The sequence below is a fragment of the Gavia stellata genome, chromosome 33 (genome assembly GCF_030936135.1).
Source record: "Gavia stellata isolate bGavSte3 chromosome 33, bGavSte3.hap2, whole genome shotgun sequence".
In the NCBI taxonomy this organism is placed as follows: Eukaryota; Metazoa; Chordata; class Aves; order Gaviiformes; family Gaviidae; genus Gavia; species Gavia stellata.
In genome coordinates this window covers 1,005,722-1,030,800 of record NC_082626.1, presented here as the reverse complement: position 1 = coordinate 1,030,800, position 25,079 = coordinate 1,005,722, and the positions used below count along the sequence as shown (strand labels likewise).

At 58.8% G+C, this 25,079-nt stretch overlaps 1 protein-coding gene across 1 annotated transcript; it reads left to right on the top strand.

Annotated features, from left to right (window-relative positions):
- Nucleotides 1-267: 267 nt before the first annotated feature.
- Nucleotides 268-15,157, top strand: HJV (hemojuvelin BMP co-receptor). Its single transcript, XM_059832072.1, has 5 exons — nucleotides 268-321; nucleotides 10,214-10,307; nucleotides 12,236-12,397; nucleotides 13,540-14,042; nucleotides 14,534-15,157. The coding sequence occupies exons 1-5, from the start codon at nucleotides 268-270 to the stop codon at nucleotides 15,155-15,157; spliced, it is 1,437 nt and encodes a 478-aa protein (XP_059688055.1).
- Nucleotides 15,158-25,079: the final 9,922 nt, after the last annotated feature.

Here is a 25,079-nt window from a genome sequence, read left to right as displayed (position 1 = left end):
CACTTCAGGACCAGCCCGGCTGCGCGCACCCGTCGCCACCGCAGGAACAAGGTGAGGGGCAAAACCCACCGCAACGGGCTGCGCCGGCGACGGGAACGGCCACGCAGGCTGCAAAGCAGCCCAGCGGAAGGATAAAACCCTCGGAAAAGGGCCGTCAGCCAGCGCGGAACGGGCAGGGGGCTCGGGCGAGCTCCTCCGTGGCGCTCGGGTCTCTTATCCGGCTCAAATCCGGCATAAATTCACCCGCCACGATCTCCACCCGCCGGAATGGGGGAGCGGGGGGATAGAACGGGGGCGGCGGAGGCGGATTTCGTGGATCCCGTAGGCTCACCGAGCAGGCAAGGTGGTTTTCCTAATAGGAACGTGCTTACCGAATTTTCAAGTGTCTTTAACAATGACTGCGTTTTCCCTCCAGTAAATAGCTGAGGCTTTATAATTTGTTAGAAAAGCTTTTAGAACTTGTTAGAAAAGCCGAGGCTTTTATCATCGCTTCTTAAACTTCCCTACGCAAGCAACGGATCAGTATTGCTGCAAATAAATTTAGTTAAAAAAAACCCAGAAAGCTTCTGGCTACGACCGGTGTAAAGGACATTTCAAGTCAGTATTTTCTGCTACGACATCCCTGGGAGAAGGATCTTCCACACCCACAGCGTCTGCGTCCTCCCCACGAGCGACGCTGTAGCCGTTGAACGTTCAACCCCACCGCCCCGTTTGCTAAACACGGGATTTAATTCGGGTCCCCGAGAAGGCGACACAAAAAGGGCTTTTTGCAGCAAAAATAAAAATAATGATTTGAAGCCGAGGGAGGGTCTTTGTGGGGTGTAAAATAGCTCCTGGGAATGGTCAGCGAGGGATGCTGTCGGAGAGAAACGGGCGTCCCCGGAGAGAGCAAGGACCTGCCGAGGGGGAGCAGGATCCCCGGGGAAGACGGGTCCTCTCCTGGGAAAAACAGCCGGGAGACCAAGAATGGAGGAATTAAAAACGCACACGGCAGCGTCGGAGGATGTTGAACGTATTTCGCAATACATTTCGGGGTGGGAATGGAGATATATTCACGTCCATCCCAAAATAAAACCCCTTTGCGTCTCTTCACGGCGATTTGGGACTCAGTGATTTGCATCAGTTCAGAAGGGGACTTCCCAAATATTTGCAGTGGAAAAACTCCAGCCAGCAAAGTCAGCCGAACCCGAACTTCTCAAGGGTTTGGGGAACTTCTCCTCTGCCCCCGAGCACTCCTAAGCAAGACTCGCCTCCCTTGCTCTGCGAAAACAACGCCGGTTTTGATGCCAGCTCAATATTTCCTTCCGAAATCCCATTTCTCAAGCCTTCATTCCATTTTCCTGACAGCATTTGTTTTGTGCTCATCGGACAATATATTTACCGGGCTTCGTTATCGTCCATTTTCTGGAAGACCTGATTGCGTTAAAAAATCTCTCGCAAAGACAAAACCCCAAGACGATGAATTCAAACCCACCGCGACCTATTTGGGGGTGTTTCTTTTACGCCATCCGTGGCTGAGAGCAGCTGTTGCACACAGGGCTGGTTGAAACGCACGGCTAAGGAGGCGATAGCTCTACAACCTTTCATTTATCTCATTAATTTACGCTCCCCTCCACAGAAATGAAAAGCCAACCGGGTCTAACCTCAAGGCTGGCGATAGCGACGGATGCGGGAGAGGGAAGATACGGGGCGACGCAACGGGAGGATGCTTTCCCAACTGGTTTCCCAACCTGCCGCGGCGAACGCCGGGCACAGCGGCGAAGCACCGTGCTCGCGGCGCAGGGTTGTCCTCGCCCTTTGCTTTTTTACCGCGCTATTCTCATGTTTAAAAGGCAGAGGGATAACGCCAGCCGAAAGGCTTAGTTGAACAGCGTCAATCTGGGGCGGCTCCTTCGATGCCGGCGGCTTCGCCCCCCGGCTTGGGTGCAGCCGCGTGTCCGGGGAGCCCTGGGGACGCGCCGAGGCCGCGATCCCGGCAGAGGAGGAGCTCCCCGGGACTCGAGAGGGTCCCGTTTCCCTGCACCGCTGCGGGATCACCTTTGGGATTCGCCCAGAGCGTCTCGGAGGCAAAAAATAAAGGATCCTACAGACAGCTCCCATCGTACCAGCGTCGGGACGCTTCCCTTTAATATTTTTCATTCCTCCCCCAAGCCAGCAAAGACCGGGGTGGGAAGGGCGGGCCGGTGCCAGGCGCAGGGGGGGTTCGCAGCGTTGCCCCCGCGCCCTCCGGCATCCTCCGCCCCGGGAGCTGCACCCCGGGCCCGTGCCTCAGCCCCCCGCCTTCGCGTCCCCGGGGGGACGGCAGCGGCAACGGGGGTGACACAGGACGCCGCCGCTGCCGCCCCGTCCCTGCCCGCACCCAGCGCACCCCCCTGCCCTGTCCCCTTGCTTTTGTATCCGCGGCTTCTCTTTTTCGGGCGTCCTCCCGCTCCCATGGGCGCCCGTTTCCATCCCAGCTCTCGCAGCCTCTGGGACCCATTTTAATTCCCTGCACAAAGAGCCACGCGGCTTTTTTGGTTTTCCCCTCTCTTTCACTTGTTTTCCTTGGCGGGGGGACGGACGTAGCCTCCTCCAGCCGCCCCAGAGCTGCCTTCAACCACTATTTCTTTTTTTTTTTGTCGGCTGGTTAGGAAAAGCCCCCCAAAACACGAGGCACGGGAGAGACGACCAAGGGGTGCAAACCCAGGGGCTGCCGTGCTCTCCCCACCTCTTCCCCGCTCGCACTTTTCCCTGCCACTGCTCATATCCTTCTCATTATCAGGAATTTCTGGGCTGAGGTGGATTCGTTGCTGCCAGCCGACACTCCAGCCGTGGCCGAAGTGAGAGGCGGTGTGCCGGCAGGCCGGCGAGCGGGCGCTGATTGACGCGCCCATTAAATTAAAAATAACCAACCGGCCCAAGGTCCATCAGGGTGGATCCTGACGGATACGGCTATTCCCTCTCTTCCACGTTAACCCCTCGCTGTTCCGCCTTAGGGAAGTACAAAGGAAACGTGTCCTCGCGCGGGGACGCTCCCCCCAGCCCTGCGCCTGGGAAACCAGCACGGGTGCGTTCACCGAAACGATGAATTGCCACCGGTTCCCTCCTCTTGACTGATTAATTGGAAAAATAAGAGACACCAGAAGACCGTGGCTGAGGATTTCCACCAAGGGGACGGATCAGAAGTTCACGGGGAAGCTGGGAATTCGTGGTGAGCACAAAGGTGCCACAGCCGCTTCCCGCTGCCGGCTGGGATGGCGATTTGCCACCGGCACCGAATTTGCTGCTGGAGGTGGGATAGCTCCTGGCAGGATCCGGTTAGGATTTCTCCCGTGAAAGCAAAGCAGCCGTGCTCTGCCGCTCACACCGGAGCCGCACGGGTTCGCCTGCCGGCTAACGCAACGGCGTTCGGAGCTTTTCATTCCCACACGGCTGGACACGCTCCTTTCCCTCCCCAGGCTACATATCAGCTGGAGACTAACGACTTTCTCGTGGAAATATTCAGAAACAGAAAAAGGAACGTTCCCCCCCAACCGCTGTTTAAAAAGAAGTAACTCCTGACTGCGCAAAACAAGGAGAGGAAAACCAAGACTATTGCGCTGACAAACTCTTAGTTAACGGCAGAAGTTAATTCGCCATCCCTCCCTCGGTTTGCCTCACTTCAAACGGCCCCGCAGCGGTGCCTCACCCGGGAGCTCCTTCGTCCGAGTCCTAACGCTGCCTGCAGAAGCACTGAGCGATTTGCAGAGCCGCGCTGGATCGCTGCCCTGCGTCGGGGGACAGGGACAGCCTTTCCAGGCCCTGCATGGCATTGTGGAAAGGGGAGAAAACCCACCAGACCCAACCCTCGAATCCCCGGGGATTCACGCCTTCCGGTGCTACGGGCCGGATCCGGAGCCCCGTTGCTGCTGGCGGCGAAGGAAGCCGCCCGGGACCCCTGCCCGATTTTAGGGCAGACGGCAAACCCCTGCAAGGGTGAAGCAGGTTCGACCCCCGGATTTTCCCTTCAGAGGCGCCTGCAGCGGAGATGGGGTTTTGAGTCCGCTCAGGCGGAACGGGAACCCCCAGGACTTTGGTTTGGACAATCCCCCCTTCCGCACCGGCTGGGTGATGGGTGCTGCACGGTGGGTGCTGGAGAGCAGCACCAGCGCTGCAGCCGTGAGTTTAAACCCACGCGCCGAGGGTTTAGCAGGAGCGAGGCCGGCGCCGCCGCATCTGCAGAGCCCACGCGAACACGCTGTGCTCACGCTTACACGCGCCAGACCCACGCTTACACCCGCCAGCGAGCCGGGTGTTTCACACATCGCTCGGGCGGGGTGTTCCTGAAACACCGATGCTTTGGTACCGGTATTCACGTGTAACACCACGAAGGCAGCAGCACGGCGAGGCAAGGTCATGGACCACACGCACCGCACACGCGTGTGGGGCCGTGTTTCCCCCCGCCGTGGGCTTTGCTCCGGTCCCCACCTTACCTGGGAGGGGAGAGGAGGAGGCGAAGGCTGCAGGAGCATCTCCCGGCGAGGCAGCCGTGCCGGATCGCTCCTGCCGGAGAGCCTGGCCGAGGGTTTCGGTCGCCTTGGCAGGAACCTGGTTTGCAAAGTGCAGTTCAACAGGTCAGTGGGGGCGGCGGGAACCCCCCGATTCCGTCCTCCCTCCCCAGGCAACCCCCCACCTCCTCGGCGAGGAAGCCCCCGCGACTCCTGCGTCACGGCCACACCATTACCCCAAACGTGAAACGTCTCGGGCTGATTTACCGCGGTGCCCGATCCCCCCGTGTTGGATGTTCCTCTATTTCCCTTCCTAAACAAGGCCATGAATGGAAGATTGCTTTTTTCCCCTTTCGAACCTGACCATTTCCAGGTATTCCCGGGCTGCGCCGGCACCGGCGGGAGCTCAGCTGGGAGTTCATCTCCTTCTCCTGCTCGGGAGCGAGGGAAAACCATTCCCTGAAGGTCCCCCCGCTCCAGCCCATCTTCTCTTCTCCCCAGACCTCTGCTGAAGGCACCAAAGGGCTGTTTAAACCCCCCCGCCGGAACATTTTGGAGGCCTGGAGACGGGCAGGGTGGCTCCTGGGAAAGGGCGTTATTCCCGTTTATGGGAGCGGACCCGCAGAAGCGATTCCCGGGCTCTTTGCTAACCCATCCGTGCCGAGCCGAAGCCTCTCCACCTCACGGCCGTGGGAGTGACGCTTCCCAATCTGAGGGTAGAGGAAACCCAAATTTGCCGGTGGGGGAGCGCAGGTGGGCCGGGATTTGGGGAGGATGGGGTGGTCTCCGCGGGACGCCTGGTTTTTCCAAGCCCCTCGCTCTCGTTTTACCCGTTAGCCGCGCCGCGATGGAGCGAGCTCGGCCTCGGCGACCCCACGGGCGAGGTGAAAGCAGGAGCGGGGAAACTGAGGCACGGACGAGGTGAAAGCAGGAGCGGGGAAACTGAGGCACGGACGAGGTGAAAGCAGGAGCGGGGAAACTGAGGCACGGACGAGGTGAAAGCAGGAGCGGGGAAACTGAGGCACGGAGTGGAACCCGGGGGCAGTCCCCCCCTCCGCTGCCACTCGCGAAGTGCTGCTGCCACCTCGTGGTGTCACGTCCCCGTTCGCCTCCTGTCCCCGTGTCCCCAGAGCCCCCCCAAAGCAGCTCCAGGCGCTCGGCCGCATCCTGCACCCGGAGGGTGCCGGGGTGGGGGGGCTCGCAGCGGTGCCCGGAGGGTCGCTGCGCACCCAGGGACATCCTCGCACCGAAGGTACGCAGAGCCCGGACCCTCCTCTCCCACCGCGCTACGCCTTTTAACTGGTGGGGAAACTGAGGCACGGGGAGGCTGCTTGAGCTGGGGCTCCCCAGCATCCCAGCTGGGCACCGCCGCCATCGCCGGAGACCAACCGGGGCAGGGGAGACCCTCCGGTCCCCCCAGGAAGCGGTGGCTGCGTCCGACCCCATTTGCTCCCATCTTTTTTTAGCCCCGCTGCGGCCCCGGCGCTTCCCTGCCCTGCAGCTGCCCAGCCCTGGAGCAGGTGCCTGGGGCTGGGGATTTATCCGCACGTCAGCATCTCGGGAGCGTCTCCGAGCAGCGTCCCGGCAAGGGCAGGGGAGCGGGAGGGATGGTTTTCCTTCGGAAGCAGCCGAGGGATGCCAGCCCCGCGTGGATGTGCCGTCCCGCGGCTGGAGAGGGCTGTGGGACTTGGGTCGCCCCTTCAGGTAGGGCGGTTGAAGGATGCTGCTCCCCGATTCTTCCCCGACCTTCTCGGGATCTTCCCTCCCCAGATGTAGCACCAGGATTTCTGGTCCTCTCAGCATCTGCTCTTCTCCGGGACCTCCTGCGCTCCCCAGGCAGGGGAGAGGGAAAGCTCTGGGCTGGAGAAACCTGCAGGAAGAGCTTCACTTGACTCCAGACTCGCATCCTCATCGGTTTTTCCATCTCCCTCCTGGCAGAGCCGGGAGAGCAGCTCCCTCAGGCACAGGCCCTTCGCTCCCAGCCCTGCCGTGGCAGGGGAAGGTGCCGCGCTCGAGGAGGCAGGTGCTGCGGAAAGAGGAGCCTGCCTTGAATTTCCAGCAGTGCTTTGCATTCCCAACCTGCTCGTTTTTCCCAGAGCCTGGAGAAACCCCTGAGATCGGCAGCTCCGGGCGGTCTGGACAGGACCCCCCGTCCATCTCACACACGGTTTGCTCTGCCCACAGATCTGAAGCGCGCAGTTGGGAAGCCTTCGGCTCTCCCTCCCTTTTCCCTTCCCCTCCCCACTGGAATCCGGCTTTCGGGATCAAAAATACTACTGGCTATTTTTAAAGCGTCGACTTAGCCCCCTCTCCTCCAGCTCACGGTGACGGATCGGGCTGTCGTAAAGTTCAGCTGTTTTCTGCTCCCTCCGCACCGAGCCCGGGGCGTTAACAGCCGTGATTCCTTCCTTGCTCCTGCCCGGAGCCAAACCCGTGCCAGGGACCAGGATTCACGTCCGGAGGGTCCGGGGGCATTCGGTGGCCGGGCCTGCAGCTGGTCGGAGTGGCATTTGCTGGGGTAAGTGGAGCACTGGGATCCTCGGCAGAGGTTTGGGGAGGGAGGGATGGGGGCTTTATGCCAAGCACGGCGTGGAAAGAAGGGTGGATGCTTGGGGTTTGAGCAGGCACTGTGCAAACGGCCCGGCCGCTGCTGTGTCTGCACCTGGAGAGAAGCACAATCCCTTTTTCCAGCTCTCCGGCAAAGCCTGCCTTCCCCAGGCCCCTCTTCCGACCCCGATCCCAACCCTGCAGCTCGGCTCGGCTCTCCCCGGCAGCTCCCGGGGGATGCTGGCTGCTGTGCCGCGGGAGCACGGGGCTGACCCTCACGGCTTGGCTCATCCCCTGCCTCCGACCTCCAGAGCCTGGCTGATCCCGCTCGCCCAGGGACGCTCGGGAAAGGCCGGCGGAGCTCTCCCTGACGGGAGCTTAACCCGGCCGCCTTCAGGAGCGATGCCGGCGGGTGGCAGGAGGGTTTGCTCGTGTCCCCAGCTCTGACGGAGGCAGACGAGCTCCTTGGCGCCCTGATGGCTCCTTCGATAGGTTTTGCTGGGTTTCCCCATCCCCACAGGCCATTTTGGGTGCAAACCCACCCGGGTTCGCAGCGGGGCTGCCGGTAGCGGTGGGTTTGCAGACAGGGCTGATGCCGGCTCAGAGCCGGGCTGGGGCTGGTCCCCCTGAGCAGATTAAATCTCCAAAGCACTAGGGTTAAAGCAAAACCCTCGCCACACTCTTTGCCTTAGCGATTGGGCTATACAGGGGCCGGAGGCGAGCTGCGACCACGCCGTCCCAACCTTCGGAGGGATGACATTGCTCCAGATGACAATCCGCCGGGTGACGCTCACAGGCGGAGAGCTGCGCGTTACCTGCTTTGCACCAAAACTTAGGCAGCTGCCACGATCAGGGTCTCTCCCCCCGTCCCGGGGCACTGCAGCGCTTGGGAAAGCCTCGTCTTTTCGGGCAGGAGGGTCCGGGGGAGGCCAGCTGCTCTGCAGCCCCCTCGGGGGCAGGATTCGGTCACCCAGCTGGCGGGATCCGGTGCTTTGTGCCTCCTAAACCTCCAGCTGATTTTGCTGGTGGGAAGGGGCAAGGAGGGGGGGGAGTTGGCTTTCGGAAGCAGTTTGATCACAGACGCTTTTGTCTTGGTACCGTGACACTCCGCCAGCTCGGGGGAAATTCCCAGCCTCCTCAGCCCCCAGCTCGGAGAGCTGCTGCGCACAGACGGCGTTAAAGCAATCGATGGCTCCGTTTCACGGCACGGTCAGGATCCGGCACGTCGCCAGGGAGGTGCAGCCCTAACGCAGAGTCTCGGGGCTGCGAGGAGAGCCCCACAACCCGGCCTCTGGGCTGCAGCAACCTGGATATCCCGGTTTGGTGTCTCTATTCCAAGTTTCCCCTCCCCTGTCCAAACGAAGCGGGTGGGTGGGATGCCGAGAGGCCTCCGCTCTCGCCGAGCCCAGATGGTACCGTCTGCTGTTCCAGAAGAATTCCCACCTGCCCGCCCCTGCTCCCGCCCCGCGTGTAACCGATTCCCTCGGTGGGTGTCTGAGCCGACCCGTGCCGGGGGCTCGCTGCGGGGAAGCCTACGGCGGCAGATGGGGAGGATACCAGGCACCCGAGGCATGGCCAGGGCGGACCCTGGGAGGCTGCACTAGGATATGGGTCTTATTTTTTAAACAAGATTTTTTCCATTCCCTGGTTATCCCTTGTTACCAGGTAACAGAGACCCAGAGCATAAATACTGGGCAGGGAAGAGAGCTGCAAAGCCTCCGTGCACCCCGGGAGCAAAAAAACCCACCAGGCTTCTAAAGCCTTCCTCCTCCGGTGGCTGCTGATGTAAAACCCAGCTAGGATTTGAACCCCAGCTGGTATTTATTCTTTGTTTTCCTCTCCTCTGTCCATCACCCCCAGGGAAGATGTACTGTTACACTTACGAGAGCCTGGCTGCAGATTTAAGCTCGTTCTGCAATAAGCAGCCGCTCTCCCTCCTTTTCTCCCCAATTCCCCGGGTGAAGACGGCTCAGCAGCTGCCATGACCCATGTTTGTGCAGCAGGAGAGCGTGCGCCAGAAGAGGCGAGAAAGTCGAAGGGGGAAACCCTTTTCCCCCCATCCCTAAACAACCCAAACTGGTCTCGAGGTGCACTGCAGACGTGGGGAGCGATTCCCGCGGGAGGGGCATGGCGGTACCTGGGGGGGTTGGTTAAGCCCCGCCGCTCCCTCCGCTCTCCCGGGCTGGGGTTGGCACGAGGCTCCGGGTGCGAAGGCGTCGAGGGCGCTGCAGGTCTGCGAGGCTTCGCTCCCTGCCGTGAAGAGCAAGACCTGGAAAAGAGCAGGAATTCGGCTTAGGAGGCAGGAGGTTTTTCTGAATGGGTTCCCAAAGGGGTTTGTGGGTGCTGGGGGCACGGCGGGACCCGCTTTCAACCCCTGCCCTAACTGCCAGGGATCCTAAATGGACAGGTCACCCTGGAAAAGCCTGACCCGGCCGTTTCCCTGCCATTCCTCCTCCCTGCAGGGACAGGGGGTTGTGCAGCCGCTCTCTGCACCCAAGCCCTCGCAGGTGGGATTTCGGGAACCCAGCCGGCATGGCCCGGCGTCCATCGACCCCTGGGGACACCGGCCACCTTTGGCCCCTGCCGCGTCTGTGTTCCGGACTCGGCTGTGCCCCAGGAGGGGAAGCTGCGAGAGACACGGCTGAAAAAGTATTCCCTGTGGGAAGCGCGGTGCTTTTCCACGGGGTCTCGCTCCACAAGGCTGCGGGCAGGGGGTTGCAGTACCACCCAAGGGAGGAAAAGCGGGTGGCTCCATGGAAGCCAGGTCCCGCAGCCCCTGCGGCACCCTGCGAGTGCCATGACCCCACGGCACCGAGTAGCGTCACCCAGCCAGGGGGGTGCGGGGGCACCCACCTCCTCCTTGGGTTCCTCTGCCCCCCCCGTGCCGCACACCGTCTCCCTCTGCCCCCTCCGCTTGTTGTTCTTGGCTGGGGTTTAGCCTGTCTAAATTTAGGCGGATCTATTTCAACACCCATCCTCTGCCCTGCGGGGGGGAAGAGGACGGAGCAAAGGTAGCCGGGGAGGAAGAGCGGGGACCGCGGAGCCCTGCGGTGGGGTCTGCTCCCCGCACACCCAGCCGGGCTTTCCCCACCAGCACCCTGGATTTTTTCCGGCTACGAGGCCATGGAGGTGCCCAGGACTGAGGTTGGCATTTTCCCGGCTGTCATCCCGTGGATCTCTCTGGCTGTCACTTGGGGTAGAGCTGGGTGACAAGGACAAGCCAGCCCGCGTGTCCAGCAGGGAAGGAGCTCCCTGCGCTGGGAGCCAGCTCGTCTCCGGAGGAGGCTGATGCAGGTGAGTGGGGCTGCAGCAAAGCAAGGGCAGGGACGGGGTCGGAGGAGCAGGACATCGGCACTGGCATCCAGGGGTGCCCCTGCGCCCGGTCCCACGCGCGGGTGGCCCCGAACAGAGGGAGGAGTGGGGTGCCCAAGCCCCCCTCGCTGCCCTGCCTGGCACAGCCAGAAGCCATCCACCTCCCCTCACAGGTGGCATCACCTCGGGCTTGTGGAGCGTCTCTAACTGCTGCTACTGCCCTTCTCCTACCGCCACTGGGGTCGGGGCGTCCCGACGAGTCCTGCTGCCCGCAGGACCCATGGCAGGGCCTCTCCTTGCCCCGGCCAGAGCCACGCTTCTCTGCTACACATTAACCAGCTGGTTATCCGCTGAGCTTTGCGGCAGGGACGGGTCCCCTCCGTGTCACCACCTCCAGGGGACTTTGGGGAGTAGCGCCGAGGGGTCACGAGCTGCTGCGAGCCCCAAGAAAGATGCTCAGCCTGGTCAAACAGGGTCAAGCCAGGCAGGGTGGGATATGACAGAGCAAGTGCCGGGCATCGGAGGAGGATGAGAGCACGCGGTCTGCTTGTACCTCGCTCACCAGTACACACCGAATCCGAGCCTAGTCCCCAGTACTGGGTCTCGTGTCCCCATGCCCCAGGGCTGCAGAGACCACTTTCCCCCCCCTCTGTCATGGTCGGCTCAGCTTGTCCTCGCTGCCAAGAGCGGCTGGCAGCCAGCGCATCGCCAGCAGGTCTGAAGCATGTTTTCGCTCCAGACATCTGCCCCGTTAGCTATTAATCCAGCTGGCAGAGGAACGCGGGGGGCCGCCAGCACCCAGCTACGTCACCGTGCCAGCCAGTACAACCAACGGCGGTTGTTTGACGGCTGCAGCCACGGCAAAGGGGGCTGGAAGGTGCTAGACGGAGATGGTAGGACTGTGATTTCTCCTTTTTTGAGAAAAAGGTGAGAATTCAGTCTCTTCTCCACCGCCCCAGTTGCAGCTTACATTTACTAGCGATCGCAGCGTCAGTAATATCGACTCCTTGGGCTGCCCACTGTCTCAGGCACAGACACGTCACCGTGAGCATCACCCTCTGGCAACTGGCACCTCACACAAGCTAAAGGGGAAAAAAAAAAATACCAATTTCACATACAGCTGTTTCAAAAGGACCTTTGCCAAAGGCTATTTGACTAATAAGGGACTAATAACAGGCTGTTAAAATAAGCCACCAAGGACTCAAATCCCCAGCCCTGATGAAGCACAAGGGAAGTTAAATTTTCTCCGTGGCTGCACCTCACTGTCTGGATGCGCGCAGCTTCCGGCGCTCCCCTTCCCGCCAGCTCCGGCCACCCCAGCACCCCGGGAGCAGCCAGAGCCGGGGCAGCAAGGGTGAAAGGTGGAACGTGGCCGAGAGCACGTTTCCCGGCTCTGAGGGAACCTGGACGCGGGTTTTCGGAGGAGCAGGAGGTGTGGGTATCACCCAGCAGCGCTGGCCGCGGCCGTCACGGCAGTCGCACTTGTAATTTAGCTTTTCAACTCCTCTCCTCTTGGATGCTGCGCTCCAAACCTTCGTTCCGGTGGGGACAGCAGCAGGCAGCCCACGCCACACCTGGCACGTAGGACAGTTCGGGTCCTCCCTTGCTCACGGGCAGCTCGCATCCCTGCTGTGAAGCCTCTTCGAGCCCCTGGAGCTCACTGATCCTCTCGAGGGCAGCTGGAAGCTTTAACTTTTTGACACACTGAGCTACGCAGCGCAGCTGCCTCGGGGTGGAAGATGAGAGCTGCAGTGGTTGAAAGCAGTTTAAAAACCAAACCCTCCGGGATTCTGCTCAAAAGCTTGCCTCCCCGCGAGAGGCAGCGGTGCGGCCAAGCCCGGCAGGGCCGCGTCTGGCAGCAGCTCACATCTGCTGGCACCTCTCAGATCCCACCTCCGCTTCGCTTCTAGGGGACCTGCTGAATGAAGCCGAGAGAAGCCAGCGGGTGAGCAACCCCCCAGGCTCTGCATGGATTGGAATGGGGAAACCTGCCTGCAGTAAGAGCCCAGGGCAGCTGGAAAACCCCGGCTTCTTCCTCCAAGCTCTCCTCCTCCTCCTCTTCTGCAGGCATGGTAAGGAACAGCATGGGCAGAGCCATATCCCAGGCAAGGATGCCCACGGGAGCGGCAGCCCCCGGGTGCAGGGAGGGTACCACCATGGCAGAGCTCCTGGGGGTGAGTGGAGCAAGCAGAAGACCCTCTCATCACAGCCATAAGGCGCAGGCAGTATCAGAGTGCCCTCGGCCCACCGCAGCCAGAGGGAAGGGCAGGCAGCATTCCCACCAGCATCACCTGCCCCTACCAGGGTAGCCTCCACAATCCCCCTGCAATCCTGCAGCAGGCTGTTTCCTTGGGAGGGCCCCTAAAAGCTCTCTTATCTCCCAAGATAAGACAGGGACCAGCCAAAGTCCAAGGTCTTCCAGCAAAAGGCACCAGCCGCATCCATCGCTCAGCCCCTGGCTTTCCTTCCTGCATCCCAGACTAGGAGAGCCGAGCCCTGCATCCTGCAAAACCTTAAATTCATTCCCCAGGGCCTCGCCCAGCCCAGCTCACATCCACCCGCTGCAGGGGCAGCTATCCCTTATAACCCCTCTGCTTAATGAGCTAAATGATCCCCGCTGGGGCGAGTTCGTTAGCTCTCCTGGAGCTGTGGCACGTGGCGCTGCCTTCTGCAGCACGGAGACATCACGTCTGAGGGGGAGGACGCCCTTGGTGCAGTCAAGCCCAGCACGAAAGAGCGATTGCACGGCCCGGCCAAGGTTGAAATGGGAAGAAGGGGTTTCCCAGCTCAGAAATTCCCGTTTGTCCCCTGGCAAGCCCTGGGGCAAAGAATCTCCATCTGCGCCGCGTCCCAGGGCCACAGTCACGACTGCTGCCCTGGCTCTCGGCCGCGCTCGTGCCCCAGGTACGATCTCACATCCCAGTTGCTTGGGGACACCCCTTCGGCCCCGTGACTTCCCCCAGGCTGCCCTCTGCGCCGGGCTCCAGCCCGTTCCTGCAGCAGGCAGCCCTGGATCCGTTCCCCTCAGGCACGTAAGGTCATTTAAACCGGCCGCTGCGTTCGTTAATACAGGCAGATAAGTGCTTCCAGAAAGTGTCTCCATCATGAGATCTGGAGTGGGCCAGATGGTGGGAGGTGGTGGGAGGAGAAGGGGCTGCCCTTCCCCACCCCTACAGCTCTACTGGGATGCCCCGGGCCGTCCCGTCTCTCCCAGTTTCTTCCCAGTGCAAGATCCTGCGCTGCAACTCGGAGTACGTGGCTGCCACCCTCAACCTGCGCGGCTCCAGCAGGAACGCGGCGTACTGCAACGCCCTCCGCTCCTACTCCCACTGCACCCGCAAGACGGCTCGCACGTGCCGGGGTGACCTGGCCTACCACTCCGCCGTCCACGGCATCGAGGACCTCATGATCCAGAACAACTGCTCCAAGGAGGGTCCCACATCGCCGCCCCGGCCCCGGCCCCCGGCCCCCAACCATCAGGGCTTCGACTCTCTCGATATCTGCAACTATGAGAAGAGTTTTCTCTACAAGCACGGCCAGCCCCCCAGCTACCAGCACTGCGCGGCGTTCGGGGACCCCCATATCCGCACTTTCCACGATGACTTCCACACTTGCCGAGTGGAGGGCTCCTGGCCTCTCTTGGACAATGACTACTTGTTCGTGCAAGCAACCAGCTCTCCGGTGGCGAAGGGGTCCAACGCTACGGTCACTAGCAAGGTAACGCTGGCGGGTGGGGCTTGGCAGCAAACCCATGCGCCTCCGGGATGCCGCAACGGCTTAGGGCACTCCCCAGAATGGCTGGGGAGGGCAGCAACGGCTTCAGGTAAACCCATGTGGGATCGGGCATGAACGTCTGCAGGAACAAGTGGGATGAAGGTCCCTGAGGGGACGCGAGAGACCCGCAAACGCTCCCATTGCTGCCTGGGGGTGGGTTACTGTGTGGTCCATGCAGTCTATGCGGGCTCGGCTCCGTCTCGGTTTTCAGTTGCTTAAATGGTGTTAAAGAAAGGAGGAAAGAAGGAAACATTGCTGCTTGCCCCAAAGGACCGCAGCAATGTGGGAGAGATGGTTTGGGGCAGAGGGGGATGCATCGGTGAGGCAGACGTGTGCGACCTGCTTTGCCCTGCCCTGGATAGCTGATACCCGGGGCGGGAACACGGCTGCCGCTCTCACAGCCGGCAAGTCACCCTCTGATCTGCTCTCTGCAGCTCACCATCATCTTCAAGAACATGAAGGAATGCATCGACCAGAAGGTCTATCAGGCTGAGATAGACAACCTCCCGGCAGCCTTCGAGGACGGCTCGGTGAACGGGGGCGAGAGGCCGGGCGGGAGCAGCTTGGCTATCCGGGAGCGCAGCCCTGGGCGGCACGTGGAGATCCGTGCGGAGTACATCGGCACCACCATCGCCGTCCGTCAGGCCGGCCGCCAGCTCTCCTTCTCCATCCGGGCAGCCGAGGAGGTGGCGCGCGCCTTCACGGAGGAGCAGGACCTGCAGCTCTGCGTGGGTGGCTGCCCCCGCAGCCAGCGCATCTCCCGCAGCGAGTGCTGCCGCGGCCGCGTGGCGGCCGAGACGGCTCGGGCGCTCTGCAAGGAGATGCTGCCCGTGGAGGACGTCTACTTCCAGTCGTGTGTCTTCGACGTGGTGACCTCGGGGGATGCCAACTTCACCATGGCGGCTCACGGGGCACTGGAGGATGCCAGGGTCTTCCTTCCCAACGCTGAGAAACTCCACATCTTCCAGGCTGGGGCAGGCTGCCCGCGCGTCTCTTCTTCCTTCCTCCTCCTCCTCCTCCTCCCCTCTGGTCTTTGGGCTGTTTTGTTGCACTGGTAACTCTCGCCGGCGTCGCATACGGCACAGGGGACACACCCAGCCAGTCCAGAGGGGTGACCCGAGAGAGCCGCTGACTGGAGACCCATGCCGTGCAGACGAAGAGGGATGCCTTAGCGAGGATCACGTACCTCTGCGGCAGTGCGGAATCAGAGACCCAGGCCTGGGGAGAGGGGAGCACGGGAGATGAAAGACGGTGAGACACTGGTTGGCGTCCCCTGTTCTCGCACGTACAGCACCGACTGAACCTGGCTCCTCTCCTGAAGGCAGATCACAATTTTTTCGGTTGGATTCTGACGCATTTCTTTTTTCTAAAGATGAGGACATTGCAGCCGTATCAACGAAAAAGAAACACGCGGGCTGAAGACACGTTTAGAAAACCTCTCTGCCCCTCAAAGCCTTTCCATAACCTTGCTTTACCCCTTTCTTCCCGTGCTACTACAGCAGACTTTCACTCAGGAACCCCACAGACTCCGAAAGAATGGGCTCAAAGCCCAGATCCCAATTTTTAGCAGGCAAAAAGTGTTGTTTGGTGGATTTGGGGCCCCTTGACCCAGCTGCTACCGAAGCCACACGGGAGTGAAGCAAGCAGTAAGTTGGTTATCGGAGTGTTGTGACCAAGGTTTGAGATTTTTGAGCTAGAAATCAACAATTTCGTACTGTATTCTCCTCTCTCGGGATTAGTAATGTGTTAATTTCCAGCGTCGGCAGCTGCAGAGCGTCAGGTCTCTGACATTTCAGGCTACCGTTGCTATTTTTCTTTGTTGTCTTGGCATCTGTCTAGGACTCAATATAGCCACTTCTGGACTTTGGACCAGCGTTGAGTTTCAGTGAGGAAAAATACCCCGTGGTATTCCTCTCCCCCGGGCCCAACTTTGTCACTGTCACAACCCCGTTCAAATCCAACCCAGGCTGTGGGTTTCAATTGCCAAAGAGAATTAATAACGAAGACGCGGAGCTGGCAAAAAGCCACACGACTCTCTTGATGGGCAAGGGAACTACTAGCAGATGTACATAAGTATAGAGGTGAGGCCAAATTAGATGTTTAATATATTTAAGAAGTTTTAAGTAAAGCAGACAGAGTTCTATATGATAAGAAATATTTTCCATACGCAAAGACTTTTTTTTTTTAATAAAGAGGGCTCACATGAAAACCTTTGCCGTTCCCGTCCCGTGGAGCCGTGAGAAGAGCCTTGCAAAGCCCTAGCCTTGTGGGGGCAAAGAATGAAGCTGGCAGACACGGGCAGGATCTGGGCAAGCAGCTCGGGGAAAGAGAACTGCAGATCGTCCAGGTACAGAGGATCTGTCGAGCCGTGAAGGTTTTACAAAGGTTTGACAAGGTTTTGTAAAGGAGGTTTTACAATTCACGTTTCAGTGTATCTGCAGTTTCTTTGGTCAGTTTTTTTTCCTTCGGCTTTTCCGCCGAGGGCACAAAGAGTAAATCCAGACATGTTTCTTAGATATCTCAGGGTATTTCCTCCTCCGACACGCACTCAAAGCACACGGTGCCTAGCATGAGAGTTTCTCTGTTTCTTGTACGCTGCTCTCGCTAATCCCCGACGGTTTTGACATTAAAGATGTCTATTTTTGAAGTCCTCATTTCCTGTCATCTGTCTCTTTATTTCTTTGGTCGGCAGCAGCAGGTGAAGATAATAATATCTCGCCTTCCACCCACCGCTCCTTCTACTCTGGAGCGCTTTGTGGTCTATATATACACGCACCGAATGAGAGGAAGCTGGCCTGCCTCGCTGCTACGCTCCACCACCTTGCCAGAGGCTGCAGGTCCCCTCGGGAGCAACGTTCCCCATAGGGATAAAACCCTCAGGAGCCCTGAAGAGGCTGCAGGGTTGGGAGCGCTGGAGCTCCTTACAGAAACAGGCTTGACTCGATCCCGTAATAAAAGGTAGCCACTTCCAGGGTGCAGAACAGCAGCTCTTTAACAGCGCACAGCGATGCTACGCAGCTGCCAGAAACAGCGTCTCGGTCACGCCGCAGGGACAGATTTTAGGATGCAGAGTATAATTATCCTTTAGATTTCGGCCAGCGGAGCCACCCAACGGGAATGGAACGGGGAAAGGGGGCTTTCCTAAGGGAGAGGTGAGGATCTCGCTGGCTGATGGCCCCTGCAGGCGAGCGGGGCCGCGCTCGCCCCCCCAGATCCAGCCTCTTGGTACCTCCACAGTCATCAAATGGGTCCCCAGGACCCACCAGCAACGTGAAGGCGGCGGAGGTGATCCCGCGCGAGCCCTGGGCACAGGGGCACGGCAGGGAAGTGGCCCGGCGGAGCCTGGCCCACCCCATGTCTGGAGGCATTACACTAGCTCTGTCCCCACCGAGGAGTGTGGCGAGGGCTAACCCAGAGCTTTGCAGGAGGGCTGTTACAGACTCACCCCTCCCAACCCGCTGACTAACTTCCCGCCCCGGGAAGGAGGCAACGAATTGGGCTGCCAGGGCTTCGCTCCCACTGGAAAGGAAAGCGGAGACTCCTGGGTCTGCCCGTGAAAGGTGGCTTCAAGACCCCGCACACATCATCCACCTGACAAACCCCAAAGCCCAGGAGAACCACAGAGCATCTCAGGTTGGAAGGGCCCCACGCGGACCATGCAGTCCAACTCCCTGCTCCTCGCAGGACTACCCAAAACTAAACCATATGACTAAGAGCATTGTCCAGACACTCCTCGAAGAGAGGACTTTGGCCAGCGCTCTCTGGAAGAGGTGAGCTGGACCGCCCTGAGCAGCTCACGGAGGCCTGAAGCTCTGATTCTGGTTGGAGCAGGCGTTGGGAGTCACAGCACGTCACAGCCAAGGCCACCACCTCCCTCACACGCAACACAGATGCTTAAACCTGAGCTGCAGCCTGGCTGGGGTCCAGCAAGGCGGAAGGAACGTGCACAGCGTCGAATGGGTTTGCGCCTGTTCTCCAAATTGTTCCGTACTCAACCTAATGACTGCAGAGGAAGCAAGACCGTTCAGAGATGTGCTAAAGTCTGCAAGTAGGAGGGAGACCTTTCCACCCCCGACAGATTGCAGTCTGAAATAAAGAAGCGGAACGTAGGCGCGGATCCAAGCCCCACTGATGTCAACAAGAGTATTTCCATTGACGTCAGCAGACTTTGGATCGAGCCTTTAAGTTTCCTAGCATATGTCACCTGCTCTAAATGACACCGGCAACGCTGGCCAGCATTTTCAGAAGTGAGCCCAGTTTGGGCCATTCTGCATCCCGATGCCCAACCCGGGCGGTTGGAGCAAGGGAATTCCCAGTCTGGACCAGACCTGGGGTTTGCCCGCTCTGGTAGGCGGTTGTCAACAGCAGCCAGCACTGGATCTTGCAGGAAGGTGTGAGACGTCTGGGACAATCCGCTCCTCTGACATCCCGTCTCACTCCGATTTCTAGGAGTTAGAGAAACTCCAAGGCCTCGGGGCATGAGGTGTAGCAGCCAAACCTGAATCTTCATTAGCAGCCGCTTCTATGTGTCGTAAATCAGCCTGATCAGCAGCGGTGGCCTCGTCTGCCAGCTCCCGGTGCGGCAGGGAGGGCACGCAGCTGTGGAAGTTGGAGCTGCCAAGCCTCCGACCCGCAAACCAGAGCTCTCCAGATCAGAAGCAGGTCTTCAGAATGGCAGCGCTGGTTTAACAGCCGCAGGAACGTGCAGCTTTCCTCGGCGCGTTTCCTGACAGACTCCAGCATGTTTTCTCAGCAAGATGTTAAGGCCAAGGCGAGAACTTCCTCCACAAAGTTCAGGGTTAGATTCAGCTTCCTCATGTTCGCAATGGCCAACACCTTGAGCAGCGTCCCCAGCGGGGAACGGGAACGCAGACAGTGACTGAACCGGGCACGTCTCGGCGTGGAACGCTTCCTCGCGTTCCTCCTCATGTGCCATGAAAAATAACCTCAAACTGCAGAAAAAAAGGAAGAAAGAAAGAAGCTGCCAGTGGCATTTGGGCAACAGACGCCCAGAAGCCGGATCTCTGGAGGTCCAACCTCCCCTTGTCCTCATCCAGTGGCAAACGCCACGGCTGTCCGCTTCGTACAGCTATTCCTGCTTGTGAACAGGCAGAGTAAAGATTAACGCTCGCTCTCACCGTTACAAATACACAAGCAGCATGCTCGAAACGTGAGAAATTGGCTCATGGCAGCCGAATTTAAAGGCAGCTTGACTTGCCTCCTCTTAAACTTCGTAGCTAGGAGCGGGCGGGCCGAAGAACGCCGGAGTCATCGGGCTGTCGCCCGTAGGAAGGCCACCGCGGAGCCGTTCCTGGCAGGGCCTCTAGATGTCCACACAAGCCAAAGGATGAGCGGGACTTCGGGGGAGTGGGCAGAGCCCCCGCCCAGGAGAGGGTCACCCCCACCCCAAACACGGCAAGGCGCCCGTGCCGGTTGCGTGGCCTCCTTGCCTGGAGATCAGGGAGGGTGAAGGAGGTCGAGGATTGTGGCTGCGTGTCCCCCCCAGCTTTAGCCACCCAAGCTGGTTCTCTGTTGGAGAGGGAGAACCACCCGGAGTAACGATGGGATCTCAATATGAGTATAGTCGTTCTCCCCTGTATTCAAGCTTACAGAGTATATATAGACAGATGCCAAGAACACGCGTCCGCAACAGTTGTATAATTGGCTTACAGCCTCTGTTCACGCGCCAGGGCGGCGAGTGTGATTGGTACAGTGCTCTTGCGCACGCACAGGAGCACTTCTCCTCTTCGTGGATGTAGCTCCTTCTTCTTGTTTACCATTCCACTGTCTCTTATCACAACAGGCTTTCAAGGACAGTTAGCGGTTTCCTCCGAGCCCTCCCTCTCATCAGAGACTGGGTTGCTCATGGGAATCAGATCGTCTCCCTTTTTACTAAGCCATTCCTCCACAGTTCTCTACGTTAGGGAGCCTGATGTTCGGGGTGAGCATCTCCGGTGAGGATCCCCTCGCCCCCAGGCACACGCACGCTGGCAGAGCAGCTTTGGCTGCTGGAAAGTAGGAAAACCGTCTTATTTCTTTGCTCTCTCCAGCATCTGCGGAACCTGCCGGCGCCTTTCCAGGGACAAATGGATGAAGCAGGGGTGGAAGCTGGGGAAATCTTTTGCTTTATGATACTTTTTCCTCCCTCCGTAACAACATATTTCAAACCCAGCTGACGCCAAAGGCGAAGAGGACCTCCCTGGCAAAGAGGTGAGCTGGATTTGTTCTTTTGGAAGAGGAAGGCTTGGCTGACGGAGGCGAGAGCGGTGCGTTCAGCTGGCCCTGCCGTGCGCCGGGAGCCCAGGAGAGGTCACGCTCTCCCAGCCGGAGGAAAGGGCTGACGTAAGGACTGAGTCTTCCGGCCCAGAGCAGATGATAGATGCGGGACTTCCCAAACCCTGAATTCAAATTCCTCCTTGTTTATGGATGACCGAGCTCAGTCTCTTGTCACACACAGGCTGTGGACACTTGGCTCTGGGTTTCCCCTTCCTCTGGTGCAAAAACACAATCTGGCTGGAAAAGAAGTGAAGGAATCCCACCACGGCAAAGAGCCGTCTGTCAGGGCGAGCTTTCACATCGCACTCCTCAGCAGGAGCTGGAAACCTGGGGCTCTGGGGGAACAGTCCTCACGCCCGAGCCCTGAGAGGGCTTCTCCCCGTTCAGCGGGGATGGGGCAGGGGAGAAGGGGATCCCAAAGCATCTCAAAGCGGTACGCAGCCTGCCCAACGCTACGAAGCACCGGCAGCGGCGACACAAGGCATCGCTGGGGATGAAAGCAGCAAAAAAAAGCTGATTTTGGAAACCCCTAACGGGGATCTGGACTGAGAGTTTTCCAACCCGTTTCGGGTAGATCCCTGGGAAACACCTCGGTATTCCTGGGACCCGGCGGCGCTGTGCTCCCCTGCCTCAAGCCGGGCACCGCAAACCTTAACAGCCTCAGCAAAAACTGCTGGTTTTATTTAGAAACTGAAACAGAGACGCTCCCCTTGCTTCACCGCCCGCTTTCAAACCTAGAAACCTCAGGCGGCCCTTTTGCTGTTGAATCACTGCCGTGGCCACAGCCAAACGCGAGCAGCCAGAAACCGAGCGTGGGACAAGCAGCGGCTTTCCAGGAGCCACCCAAGTCCCACAGTCCCTCGTTTTCCAGCTGCAGCGACACGCACCCGATGCAATCAGCGTGGGATTTAGTTATTACATTCCCTGTACATAAACAACCTCGCCAAAGGAAATGCCTTTTCTGCCCCAGGTCCCGTTCTCGACTGCACAACAGGCACACTCTGTCCCTTCGCTCCGGCCACTGTGAATCCCTTCGCGTCCTTCTCTTCCCCCGCCTCCTCGCCTCGAATTTGCTGGAAGCAACCATATATGGTGAAAAAACCAGAAAACAGCACCGAGACGCTCCCGGGCTGCACCCACCAGCTCTCTAAGAAATTCAGGGGTGGCAGCCGGTTGTCTGATAGAGGGGGCAAAGGACAGCCGGCCGCGAGAGGAGCCTGGCTTCTCCAGGCAACGACGGGTAGCGGCTCCCGATAAGCCAGATTGGGGGGAAAAAAGGGTTTTCTGAGCATTGGGCTTTTATGACAAGCGGGATTCAGATGGATGGTTGTGGGAGATTTTCTGGTAAGGAATGGACATCCTGTGAACACTCCAAGCACTGAAGATCTGTACTTAACTTGGATGTAGGCCTCTGTACTCAAAGGTTATGAGCAGACAACGATACGGACTGAAAGGTTACATTCAGGCAGCATGAATGCTGTGTAATCTAAAAGCAGAACAAGAAAAGGGAAGAAAGCATGATAAAGACAGAACTTCAACCGGGGTATAGGCGGGAGCCACGTTCGCGTGGACAGCTAGCTTTAACCAATGGTAGAATGCTTAGAGTCGCGTGTTTCCTTGCTGAAAACCAATCATAAGGCCGACGGCGCGTGTAATGCGACAACAGAATGTATATGAACTGAGCTATCTGAGCAATAAAGCGGCATCAACCTGATCATATTGATCGTCGTGTTGTGTCCCTGACTTCCGCGCCGACAGATGGTGGGAAGAAGGGCAGTTTCCAGCGAGGCACGACGTGGCCGGCACGGAGCGCGGGGCTGAAGGCTGTTGCGCTGCCCGGTTTCTACCTTACCCCATTCCTTCTCCGTGACCCACGCAGCAGCCCCGGCTTCCAGTGAGTTACCTCAGGGCCAGGTTTCTCGCTCAGCCCAACCCTGCAGCTTTTGAACCGGGTTATCCCCAGTGTGTAACGTCAGTCACACAGCTCTCCTCGCCGTCCCTCGCCCCCGGCCGGGCACACCCGGAGAGGACAAGGCTCCGGCCCCTCTCCCCACCCACCCTCAGCAGTAGCTTTGCTCTGGGTGGAGGCTGGAGGGACCCTCCGAGCACCACGATCCCCGTGGGAAATGAGCTGAGAGGGGGGCTGTCGTGGTTTAAGCCCAGCCGGACTAATCACCACACAGCTGCTCACTCACTCCCCTTCCTCAGCTGGACAGGAGAGAGAAAATATGAGGAAAAGGCTCATAGGTCGAGATAAGGACATAGGGAGATCACTCACCAATTACCATCATGGGCAAAACAGACTTGACTTGGGGAAATTAGTTTAATTTATTACCAATCAAAATCAGAGTAGGATAATGGAAGTAAAACCAAATCTTAAAAAACAACACCTTCCCCCCACCCCTCCCTTCTTCCCGGGCTCAACTTCACTCCCGATTTTCTCTACCTCTCCCCCCGAGCGGTGCAGGGGGACGGGGAATGGGGGTTGCGGTCAGTTCATCACACGTTGTTTCTGCCGCTCCTTCCTCCTCACACTCTTCCCCTGCTCCAGCGTGGGGTCCCTCCCACGGGAGACAGTTCTCCACAAACTTCTCCAACGTGGGTTCTTTCCACGGGCTGCAGTTCTTCACGAACTGCTCCAGCATGGGTCCGTTCCACGGGGTGCAGTCCTTCAGGAACAGACTGCTCCAGCGTGGGTCCCCCGCGGGATCGCAAGTCCTGCCAGCAAACCTGCTCCAGCGTGGGCTCCTCTCTCCACGGCTCCACAGGTCCTGCCAGGAGCCTGCTCCAGCGTGGGGTCCCTACAGGGTCACAGCCTCCTTCGGGCATCCACCTGCTCCTGCATGGGGTCCTCCATGGGCTGCAGGTGGATATCTGCTCCGCCGTGGACCTCCATGGGCTGCAGGGGCACAGCCTGCCTCACCATGGTCTTCACCATGGGCTGCAGGGGAATCTCTGCTCCGGCGCCTGGAGCCTCTCCTCCCCCTCCTTCCCTGACCTTGGGGTCTGCAGAGTTGTTTCTCTCACATATTCTCACTCCTCTCTTCTCTGGCTGCCCCTTCCCGGTTTTCCCCCCCTTCTTAAATACGTTATCACAGAGGCGCTACCACTGTTGCTGATGGGCTCAGCCTTAGCCAGTGGCAGATCCGTCTTGGAGCCGGCTGGCATTGGCTCTATCAGACATAGGAGAAGCTTCTAGCAGCTTCTCACAGAAGCCACCCCTGTAGCCCCCCCGCTACCAAAGCGCTGCCACGCAAACCCAATACAGGGGTGAATGCCGTAAACTAATTGTTTAGTGGGAGCAAGGAAGCCCCCAAGAGCTGGTCTCTGTCCAGAAACGCAAGCGGTTTCCCTTCTGATGCCCTTGTTTTTTGAGGGAGACGTGACATTTTGCAGCTTTCGTTGTCACAAGCTAGAACTCCTAAGCGTTTCCGAAACCCTTGTTTAAGCCAGGGTGCTGCTTGTGTGGGGAACCTTGTGAACCGAGCCTCAGCCCTGAGGAAATTACAGCCGCTCCTTCTTCTGCAGAAGGGCTGGAGAGGCATTTCCAGCCGGATAGGGGTCAGGGGAGCAAAGGGCAAAAGCTGATCGACAGATAAAGAGGAATTTGGCGAGGGTTCAGGCCGTGGAACGTGTCTTGGACAGTATCTTTGGCAAACTCTTCAGCTGAGGACTCGATCGTCCTTTGACATTGCTGGAACGTGTTTTACTGTCCGAGAGCGAGCAGCTGTGGGCCACGAGAGCCAGGCTGGATACATGTTCCTTGGAAAGACGGGCACCGGGGGAAACTGGAGAGGGAGAGCGTAAACACGGCTCCGAAGGGAACGCCGGGCGCAGATCCAAGCTGGGGTCTTTGGGATTAAATATCCCATAGCTGGCAAGGCTGGAAAGAGAGCTCTCCTCGCTTTGCCAAATTAGAACAAATCCGCAATTCTTCGTTAATCCGGCACCTTTTTTCCTAGTGTGCCACGAGAGACAATGGGGCGAGCCTGCCGGGACCAGAGGCGGCAGGAAAAAGCTGCAGTTCCTCCATTACGTCCCTAATTGTGAAATAATTCTCTCGCAGCAAGGAAATCTGTCCTGCAGTTCGGCAGGCGAACAGTTTATGCCCTACAGTTTATCTGGCCGGTTTATCGGTTTATACTAACAGGTGTGAATTAACTCCGGGGGAAGGAGAGGATGGCAGAGAAAGAAAAGCACGGTGTGTGCCAGAAACACACGGACAAACAAGCTCCGAAGGACAACGGAGACACCTCCTAACAAAAACAGATCCCTTTTCCTCGTGGGGGTGGGGAGGTCTTGAGAGCTCCTGTTTTCCACTCCTGCCTCGTTGGGTGGCTCCAAAAATATTGTTCTCCCGTTTCCTCCACTCCCTGTCTTTTCCTGAACTGTAAAAGCATTAACGGCTTTTAAAACCAAGGGCAAAATAGCCCCCGCCTGCCGGAGAGGAATGTCTGCTCAGCAAAAATTATCTAGGAAGGAAAATTCGAGGGTTTCTCTGAGTCGAAAGGCTCCTACAGGCACAACGCAACAGTCCCCGCTCCCCAAATCCCGGCTGGAAAACGGGGACGAGGGGCCTGCCGCGGGCAGGGTTTATAGGAAGGATGTGGTTGTTTGCCCTCCCTCCGATCAAGGTGTTGACGGAAAAAAATCCCCCATTTTCTACAGCGAACGGCGAGAAACAGCTAGACATTGCGATCTTAA

Bases quoted from the DNA above. Each gene is read 5' to 3' on its own strand.
- HJV (XM_059832072.1), top strand. From the start codon at position 268: ATGGGGGAGCGGGGGGATAGAACGGGGGCGGCGGAGGCGGATTTCGTG. The intron at 322-10,213 runs GTAGGCTCACCG...CACTTGGGGTAG, and splicing joins AGGCGGATTTCGTGGATCCC to AGCTGGGTGACAAGGACAAG. The intron at 14,043-14,533 runs GTAACGCTGGCG...TGCTCTCTGCAG, and splicing joins ACGCTACGGTCACTAGCAAG to CTCACCATCATCTTCAAGAA.